Genomic DNA, 10,886 nt, shown 5'->3' on the forward strand with positions numbered 1-10,886 from the left:
ACAAAATGGATGTTAAATAAATTTAATGAGACTTTAACTGTAACAATCAAAATAGAAGTGAATGCATGGACTTCAAAATGGAGCGAGATCGAGTTTTTGAAAAGGGAAACGTCTCCTGTTATGCATTAATCACCTGCCATGCGAATCAATTTTCAGTCAAATGTGGCGATTAGAACACATTCGAGACCGCCAAAAAAAAACCACGTCACAATTGAGCTGAAACACAGATTTATCATTAAAGAAAGTTACCAAAGCAGGGTTCTTATTGTGAAGTTGGAGCCGTTTATGCCAAACAAGACTATGTTTAATATTACAGAATATATGTCTTAAGAATCTATGCTTTGTTTTCATAGACACAATTCGATCCATCTTTCCACGTTTGTTACTTGTCCAACGATTCAAGCATAATTGATACAACGGTGTTTCTTAATGCTGCAATTGTTTTTTTTAATTAGACTTTTGTTGCGGAAAAATTTGTTGTTGGATACAAAAACAATACACATACAACCTCTGTCTTTCCCCTCTGTTTGTAATCAAAGCATTAACGCATTATCATAAGATTCTTTATTTTATCAGAAAAAAAATGTATTAAAATGTACAGAATAATGATAAAAAAATAAACACCACAAAAAATATTGCTTGAAAATTGATACAATGTTCTAGTATAAGTTTATGGAATCACTTGTTCTTTTCAATCATCCCTCTCAACTTTTCTTCACTTGCTCCTACTATTTCATCAACCTGTAAAAAGCGTATGGATAAGAAGTATAATGAATAGTTTAAACATATTTATTTATAGTGGATTGGGAAACAACTTTTGAAATGTATATTAATCCCTTTACACTTTGCGGGTGCGAGTGTTGCTTTGTAGCGGCATTAGCCTTCTCTTTTCCGAAATCTACAAGGGTGTGTTTAACGTGCAAGAGATATGGCTCACTCTTAACACGGGTCAGCAATTTATTGTTCCCTTCCGACGGACTATCATCGTTTCCTCAAGACCATACTCGCAAATGGTGCCAAGCGAGAGCCGAACATTTAATTTTCATCCCGGAACGGGGATCGAACCAAGAACCTTTGTGTTAGTAGTCCGATTCACTAACCACTACACCAGGCCTAACTTAGTTCAATGAATGGGTTGATGATGAAACTTGAAGAAAGTTTTTTTTCTACATCATTTAACATGCAATTTTGCTGTCTCTGAGAAATTATAACTTTGTTTTATGATTTTCCACCGTGAATTGACTGATTGTTTATGTATCTGTCGCAATACAAATGCAGTTTGTCAATCAATCAAAAGTTGACGTCTCATTTCACATTGTATAACAATTATCAAAATATCCAAATTTTGCCAGTACCATTGAAATGCCACTAAATAGGATAAACAATAAAGTGAAGGACTAATCAGGTGAATGATGTCGAAATCTATATATACATATTATTCTCTGTAACAATGATATATCCGCTAATGATTTATAGCTTCGTCTCTTGACTGGTCTTTTATGTATTTATGTGTTATCATTTCCAAAGGTTTTATCCACCATTTTCTTCATAAGAAAATGCCTGTATTAAGTCAGGAATATAACAGTTATTATCCATTTTGTTCCTCTGGACATTTAGCAATTATCAATCAGTCAATAAAATGATCAATCGAGTAATGGACCGTTTAATTTGAAGAAATTAATAATCAATGTCATCAATAGAAACTGGTCAAGAGCCCCGAGAGAATCACAGACCTTAAGAAAACTGAAAAAGTTAGTCAATTTAGACGAGATTCGAGCGCACCTTCTACCACCACCTCAGTGTAGACAGGCTAGTAATACTTAAAGTTAGACCAGTCGGCCACCGAGGCCCCTGCACTACTGCTAAAGGTGACAGTAGTCTTTACCTTGAAATTGTTATAATTTTGGCTAGGCTACCATCTTATTTGCATTTTTTAAAAAGATTTTTTTAAATGGAAACCATGTCAAATTCGACATTTGTATGACATGCAAATTGTCACATGTTACATTTGTGCACTTAAATGTGCAATTATATCACCATTTTCTTTCAGGAATTAACTTGACTCTTTATTGATGGCTTAATGAATTAAGCCTATTTGAAATTAAAGCGATAAAAAATAATGCTCTAGTTAAATATCCCCCTCTTTAGAAAAATTGTTAAAACAATACCTTATTGCCATTTTTGTAACATTGAAATGTAGGCATTGCAGATATTCCACACGCTGCAGCAACGTCCTACAATAAATAAAAATCAATGTGTTACAGTTGCTGATGAAGGTTTCTTTAAAAGGGGTCGGGGTAGATAAATCTATTAACAACATTAATGAACAGAAATTATGTCCTCGGGAGCTTGCAATTTACGAGCAAAGACAATAGTTAAAATAAAAAAATCAATACCCATCAGTTAAATCGATGATACATAAGCACATTTCGAAATTTAATAAAAATGTTTTTCGTAAAAGAAAACTGTATACCGAAATTAAACAACATAGTATGGGTCCTTAGATAACTAAATTGAGATTTGCTGATGCCAATAAATAGCATCGAAACCTGAAGAATACTTCGCATTTCTTTTTTTAAATTAAAAACTTTGCAGCAAAATGACAAAATATTATTTGTGAAGTTGATAAGGAATTTTTGTCAACAAGGTCTTGATACGAGGACGTTCTTTGAAATACCACTGATTTATCAGCTTTCTGCTCAGAAGAGAGCATCCTATGATAATTGTTAAAATTGAGAATGGAAATGGGGAATGTGCCAAAGAGACAACAACCAGACCATAGATCAGACAACAGCAGAAGGTCACCATTAGGTCTTAAATGCAACGTGAAATTCCCGCACCCGGAGGCGTCCTTCAGCAACAAATATATACAAATTCAGTGGTAATGAACGCCATACTGAAGTTAGTTTACCTCGACTTCATCTACATCCACTTTAAGAAAGATACAATCGCTGTATTCGTCTGACAATTTCTAAAAAAGAAGACAAAATATAATTAAGGAATGACTGTAATATTTTTTCTGTCTATGAAGAAATAACATAAAAAATGTGTTGCACACTGAATAACGCGCGTAGCGGGTTATTTAACAGTGTGCACCACATTTTTTATGTCATTTCGAATAGACAGAAAAATTATTACAGTCATTTCTTATAATTTAATTCTAAATTTCATTTCAAACCGTAGAAAACCATGAAAAAAGGTTGATGACGTCACGGTCACATGACTAAATTATGTCTATGTGCTGATAACAAAATAACGTCAGCCAATCAGAAGACGCGTTACATCCAAAATTAAATTATTGCGTATTAATCAAAACATTTTAAGATTTTAGTTCGAAAATTATGTTGGTGAAATTTTTTACATCTCTTCGTGTTGCTTAGTCTTTAGTTTTTTATGTTGTGTCATGTGTCCTATTATTTTTCTGTTTGTCTTTTTCATTTTTAGCCATTGCTTTGTCAGTTTGTTATCGTTCCAAGAGTTTGACTGTCATCTCTCGCCTCGCTTGTATAGGCAACATTAAACATTTCTTGAGATAATGGCAGTTCTAGTTTATATGCTTACTTGATATACAGGTGCAATCTGTACACAGGGTCCACACCATGTTGCGAAGAAATCGACAACAATCAATGTATCCCCAGATCCTTTCACTACGCCATCAAATTCGGCCTACAATTAGAATATTCAAAAGATAATATATGCGAGTATATATGAGATGAAGTAAAAGATACCGGCAGAGATTAACATGGAATATGACTTGTGATCACCTCCACTAGCCAAGTTGTTATATGTAAAATGATAATAAGTATTTTGAAGATTTAAAAAAAAATCAACTTTAATTTTCACTTTATAATATGACAACTTTAAAAATCCTATCCTTAATAATGTCAAACAGAACATTAAAAAAAAAAAGGGTTAACTGAGCCTTATAACAGTTTCGTGCCAAATACAAAAAAAAAAAAAACACAAAAAAAAAATAAAATTTCTAAATAAAGGCAACAGGAGTATACCGCTGTTCAAAAGTTATAAATAGATTGAGAGAAAACAAATCCCAATTGCAAACTTACACCGAGGGAACAAATCAACTATAAGAGGAAATTGAAGGAACAACAGAAACACTGAAGTGCAACAAAACATTGACATAATTGTGATTTCAAATTGCAGCTAAACATTGCTACAAGTATATTCATGAAAATGTTAAGAGACAAATCAAACGTATTATCTATCCTTAACGAACCCCATGTTGTAAAGTGACATAATATGAAATCGAAATTACAGGAAATGTCCCTTAAACAAACATAAAATAGATAAAGACAACAGGATAAATACATAATGAGTAATAAGTTGTGCGCATTTACAGCAATACCAGTGTATACCTGATAAAGAATGTTCGCAGTAGTTACTGTATTCAAACTACTAGTACATGTAATATCTGCTTGTAAATGTAATCAGCCGATGTACTCAAATGCTTTCACTTCCTAACTTTCTTTTGGTTAACACCAAATATGATCAACTGCCTTTGCTAAAACCAAATTTTACTCGCATTAAAATCTTTATATACAACTATTTTAGAGACCAGTTAGCAAAATGTATTTTGGGGTAACGTAATTCTCTCGGCTCGTACTAATATCTAATACACAAATGAGAAGATCTAAAAACGATGGTGAACTGCAGATTGTTTTAAACAATGCCATAAGTTTGAAGGTCTGAATCACATATGCTAGTTAATTTAGATAGCATGACTGCTGAAATCTGAAAAAAACTATGTATTGTCTTGAACGTTTAAGGTTCCACGTGCGCACTTAAGTCAAAATATAGGACACTTCCAGTGGCGTAGCTTCCATTGAGGCACAGAGGCAACTGCCTCACTGTTTTTTTTGGGCAAAAAAAAATAAAATATGAAATATTTTCATGTACTTGACACTTAGTTTTATTTCAAATAAGAAAATACTAGATCATCGTCTTTTTCTGTGAAGCTTTTTTACGGAAACATACATTGTCGCCCGTCATTGGTATTATAAATTTGTAAAAAGTTGTTGACGATCCAAAATTGGAAATCATGGACAAATATCTTATTAAAAAAAGAAAACAGTCACTGCAGAATCCACGGATAATATGGATCCGGGTAAATTAATATATAATAGTTCTTTAGTATCATGACAGCATTATATCCGATTTATTGTGTATAGATCGTAGATCTTTAAATTGTCACGGTATTTTTGGTTATTTCGTCATCATGTAGAAGTGTTGATATGATAAGAACCGTATTTGATGATGTTAATCAATTAACGTGGTTCCTTGGTGGCAGTCCAAAGAGAACCGCAATTCTTAAGCGACACTTGCCCGATGCAAAACAAGTTGATTATTTAGTAGGGGATACCGATGACGAGAAAGTTGAGAGTAACATCAATATTGCAAATGCCTTTTCCAAGAGTTTGCTTCCGAAATTGTGTGAAACAAGATGGTCTGCTAGAGTTGACACACTGTCCGTTATTTTGGCTAAATACAAGGCAGTTCTTGCATCTCTTGAAGATGTAAGAAAGGAGAGTACAGCAACCGAAGCTCGCACAAAAGCCACTGCATTTATACATATGATGGAGAAGAGCACTTTTGTTGTTGCAATAGTAATTGCCCATCATATTTTAAGTTATACAAAGCCCTTAAGTCTTGCATTGCAGAATGCAAAATGTGATGTGTTCAAGGCCTTCACAGGTGCTCAGACATGTAAAAAGGTAGTTGCTGCTCAAAGGTCGGACGAAGTGTTCAACAGATGTATATGGATGAAAGCAGCTGCGATCGCCGAGAGCATAGACATCGAGCTCGGTAAACCAAGAACAGTTGGGCGAATGCGTCATCGGGCTAATGCTGCATTTTCCGACGATTCGGTACACGGCTATTATAGAGTGAACGCATACTTTCCGTTTGTCGATCACTGTTTGAATGAGTTGAATGAACGATTTCCTGAACAAACACGCCCATCTTTCTTGGCGTTTCAGTTGCTGCCATGTCGCCTTCAGAACATAACTGAGGAGGAAATTGCTGATATCCAAGTCAGATATGAGGAGGATATGCCAGACTCTCCAGGATTTGTTAGAGAACTTGAACGGTGGAAAATGTTCTGTTCCGGACTCCAAAACAGAGATAAAGATACCGGTAATCAGTCTTTGGAAACGACAATTCAACTTGCAGACCCCAATTATTATCCCAATGACTTTATGTTCATGCAGTATTTAGAGTGCTGCTCACAATGCCTGTAGGATCCGTGCCCTGTGAGAGGTCTTTCTCTGCGATGAGACGATTAAAACATTGGAGCAGATCTACGATGACCGAAGACCGACTTTCTGGACTGGCTAGTCTCTTCATACATAGAGATATCACCGTTTGTAGAGAGAAGATTATGAGAAAATTTGATGAAACCAAAAAACGTCGCCTTGGACCATTACATTTCTAACATTAATGATAATTTGATAACTACATGTACTTGTACACAGGTGTTAACTTATTAAAATTGCAAAAAATAGTACACTGTCATATTATTTACATGTGAAAAGAGAATCCCATACAATGCATAAGAGGTATACTTTCGAGACGAATACACTATTTATTTAATATTTAGTACTTGTCATCCCAAAAGACAGTGTTGTATCAAGACTAACTTTCCTCATATAGATATGTTGCGATATGGCATTAGGTTGTGATCACAAATCATACATTTAAATCCAGGAAAACGCGTTTCAGGCCCTCAAACACCCCTAAAAAAAATTTTCGCCTCGCTCCGCTCGGCTCACATTTTTTCGCATCGCTTCGCTCGGCGAATTGCCTCACTATATATAAGACCCAAGCTACGCCCCTGACTTCAAAAACATCTAAACTTTGCCTGTATTTTTCAACCAATAATAAATAAAGTTCTAAACTATGGAAATATATCTTCATTTAAACCTACTTAACATGTACACATTGTGTAAATTGTAAATTAATTTAAAATTGTTATGTTGTGTCCAAACCGGTTCTTGGGGTGAACACTAAATTTTCCAAAAAATATGGAGGCCTGCGAGACGACTTAATTTGATTAAAATTGGTATGAACGAATACTGTTACATGTAATGAAATAGTAGCTTATGTTGTTTTGTCACATAATATGTTTCAATGGCATATTTGTCCAATTTCTGTATTGTACCTTCGATACTAGTTCACTTAGATACATGAAACTTAAACCCATAAATGGGTTGCATGCATAAAGGGGATGCAACTTTTTTGTATGAATCTACACCGCTTTGTTCCAAACTAACATATTGAGTTAGTCGCCAATGTGCAAATTCACATATCAGCCATAAGGAAAGCGTGTCGCCCCACTTGTTCGCATTATTTGAATTCGAGCCGATTGGTCTTTGTCCTAACTTCAAGATGTCGTTAGCTTGGCGGATCAACTGAAAGTGTAAATTTTGAAGTTTTGTTTGTCTAGACATTGGATGAAACCAATGACTTACCCCATTCATAGTGATCACATGTAACCTCTTTGAAGCCGAAGTGATGTTTACCAGCAAACATTTAAAGTCATACATGTATGAAACTTTAAATTTAAAAAAATAGAAACTTATTATATAAATAAGAAGATATGGTATGGTTGCCAATGATACAACTCTCCACATGAGACCAAATGACAAAAAAATTACAACTATAGGTCATCGTACGGTTTTCAACAATGAGAAAAGCTAATACCGCATGGTCAGCTATAAAAGACCCCGAAATGACAATGTAAACCAGTTCAAACCAGAAAAATAGCAGCCTAATTTATGTACAAAAAATGAACGAAAAACAAATATGTAACACATAAACAAACGACAACCACTAAAATACAGGTTCCTGACTTGGGACAGGCACATATATACAGAATGTGGCGGGGTTTAACATATGTTAGCTGGATCCCAACACTTCCCTAACCTGGGACAAATGTGTAACAGTACAACATAAGAACGAACTATAAAAATCAGTTGAAAAAGGCTTAACTCATCAGATGGATAAAATACACATACTACAGACAGAGTGGACGTAGCCGGGTACTTGTATATCCCAACAACAAAAATACAGACCTGAGAGTACTTGCAGTAAATATGTTTTATATACTTGAAGTTTTGCTAAACACATGTACATGGATTTTCTTTAAAAAAAAATATCTTTCATATTTTAGAAATTCTTACTGCTTGAATATAATAATGTTCTTGCAATCTAATTTATAGCTTTTCTGTAAGCAGTGACCTAAACCACGAGACCTGAATGAAATATGTTTAATGATTATATTTTATGAAATTGTAGTACAGTGTAAAAAAATCATGCATATAGCATTTAGTTTAGTAAAGTTCAAAGATCTCCATAAAAAAAATCCTAATTTCAAGAAACTCATTTAATATAAACTTAAACGGTGTTGTTTTCTGAGAATTTCTAGGGAATTTGAACACCACATTACCAAGAAATTGTAGTTCAGTGTAAAAAAATCATGCATATAGCATTTAGTTTAGTAAAGTTCAAAGATCTCCATAAAAAAAACATAATTTCAAGAAACTCGTTTAATATAAACTTAAAGGGTGTTGTTTTCTGAGAATTTCTAGGGAAGTTGAACACCACATTACCAAGAAATTTAAATCAGAAGATACAAAAGCATGAAATAAACCAGGTACACGTACACCTAAGATACCAATGTATGTAACATAATACCAGTATATTTATACAATACAAAATAGCTCGTGTATGATATTTAAACTCCTTTATGCCTTATATCTCTATCTCCACACATACTTAAGAATTGAATGCTTCTTTTTGTAAATTCATTGGGGTGTAAAAGCGTTGACCGAAGTACATTTTGTATGAAGCGCGGAAGCGCTTCATTCTCAAAATGTGCGCACGGTCAACGCTTTTACACCCCTATGAAGTTACAAAAAGAAGCATTCAATACTTATAATTACATTTTTTAGCTATGATCAAGAAAAAACGAATTTTATATTGTTTTTATTTAATTCACCTGTGCACTTTATTGTGGGACCACGTGTTATCATGAATGAAAAGTTTTATTGAGTGATACAATTGCTTACGGAATAACACGTGATGTGCTGTTAGCTAATCAGAATAAAGTATTATAATGAAACATACATCTAATGTAATTATTCGTTAATAAAACAAGCTATGTTAAACATACTACATGTTTTCCAATTTTTATTGAAATAAACAGAACACTTAAGGCTTTTTTGAAAGAAATATATAAGACTATAATTATACACCGACTTTGCGGTATGGCTCGTTCTTAAAGGTCGTACAGTGACCTATAACAGTTGTAAATGTCTGTGTTATTTGGTCTCTTGTGGAGAGTTGTCTAATAAGAAATCAATACACATCTTCTTTTCTTATATTAACATAAATACCGAACTGCAAGGTTATTTCAAAAGGGGGGAGTCTATAAAAATTAACAAAATCAGACGTTAGTATTTCAATTTATCTAGATATAGAAATAACGATTGTTTGAACTTAGCTGTTGACACAGACGTTTCTTGTCAAAACTTGGAGCGATTATTTCGTATGATTTTTAAACAACAATAATAGCTTATGAATAATCTTGTTATGTATTAATAATTAATAAGCGTAATAAATATGTAGAATTAATACCCAAATAACTATTTTGAAAATTAGTATTTACCTTGCTTCCAATTACTTTAACCATTTTTTATGCTGAAACTGTATAGATATTCCGGATAAAACTGAAACGGCAACCAACTCTACATACAAGTAACTATAACAAATATTAAACACGTACTAAATTGATCAGGTATTTTTGTGTAGGTCGGTATCTAGAACAGTACAATTTAAATACTATCGGATACACGTATAAATAGAAATCAGCGGAAATGATTTTGTATTACTCTAACACTTACAGGTAGATTTTTAAATCTAGTATAATAGTATTAAATTTTTAAAAAAACCTGTTGTTCAGGACTTACAAACTGCTATATATATGCTGGCGGAAACACTGAATGAATAAGACCAAATAGACCAAATATCATTTATAATTTGTATTCTTATAGAGTGTAAAAAATAATCGATTTTCAAAAAAAAAAAAAAAAAAAGGCCCCCAAAACGTGTCATTACACATTTAAGCTCACACATATTGAAAAACATAGAAAACAACCCTTGTAATTCTTTGTACATAGGCTAAAATATGTTGGCACAGAAAAATATTAAAACTATTGCAAGTCATTATGCAACCTTAACTAGTGTAGCAACATCAATCAGCGACGTTGTTAGACTGCATGTGAAACAAAAGCTGATGACAGAAACCTACAATCTACAAGGTACAAGAACAAGCTTTGAGTGAGAATCAACAGACCCTACATGCCAGCTTCACAACGAAGATTCAGAAACGTCAGAGTAATTCCTTACAAATTCTACTCCCCTATCCTCCATGGGCATGTCCTACATGGTTGAGTTTCAAAACCGTGGCATTCTTAAAATAACAATGTGTTTCAAATGTACTCATCAAAACAATGCTAGTGTACATGCAGTCACAGGCACTCGTCTCTGAATTTTTTTCCCTATATTATACCTTTGTGTGTATATAAAGCCCTAGTGTTTAGAATTGTGGTTGCCACCCCTTTCTAAAACATTTACCCAATAAATCAAAGCGTACATTGATAACGTAACTAGAAACGTCAACTTTTAAAATACTTTTATTTTGTAACCTACTCCTTTTACTGGAGCTGGACCTATATAAGACGGAACTCCTACCAGACACAACAAGATGCCGACCGTACGAGAACTTTATGGCTAGCCAAAGTCGTCCAACACCCCGCTGAAGTACATTTCAGAAAAAAAAACACGTTACTTAATTTTCAGTATAGTGTACT

The 10,886-nt window shown here is 33.7% G+C and overlaps 1 protein-coding gene across 1 annotated transcript; it reads right to left on the reverse strand.

Moving 5' to 3' along the window:
- Positions 1-549: 549 nt before the first annotated feature.
- Positions 550-9,970, reverse strand: LOC139488310 (uncharacterized). Its single transcript, XM_071273814.1, has 5 exons — positions 9,683-9,970; positions 3,562-3,666; positions 2,912-2,971; positions 2,169-2,234; positions 550-741 (listed from the first exon to the last, which is right to left on the reverse strand). The coding sequence occupies exons 1-5, from the start codon at positions 9,704-9,706 to the stop codon at positions 679-681; spliced, it is 318 nt and encodes a 105-aa protein (XP_071129915.1). The 5' UTR covers positions 9,707-9,970; the 3' UTR covers positions 550-678.
- Between the last annotated feature and the right edge of the window lie 916 nt (positions 9,971-10,886).

Source organism: Mytilus edulis, chromosome 1 (assembly GCF_963676685.1).
Source record: "Mytilus edulis chromosome 1, xbMytEdul2.2, whole genome shotgun sequence".
Lineage (NCBI taxonomy): Eukaryota > Metazoa > Mollusca > Bivalvia > Mytilida > Mytilidae > Mytilus > Mytilus edulis.

Excerpts from the sequence above, each read along its gene's own strand:
- LOC139488310 (XM_071273814.1), bottom strand. The coding sequence starts at position 9,706 with ATGGTTAAAGTAATTGGAAGCAAG. Across the intron at positions 3,667-9,682 it reads TTAAAGTAATTGGAAGCAAG|GCCGAATTTGATGGCGTAGT; the intron begins GTAAATACTAAT and ends TTCTAATTGTAG. Across the intron at positions 742-2,168 it reads GTTACAAAAATGGCAATAAG|GTTGATGAAATAGTAGGAGC; the intron begins GTATTGTTTTAA and ends CGCTTTTTACAG.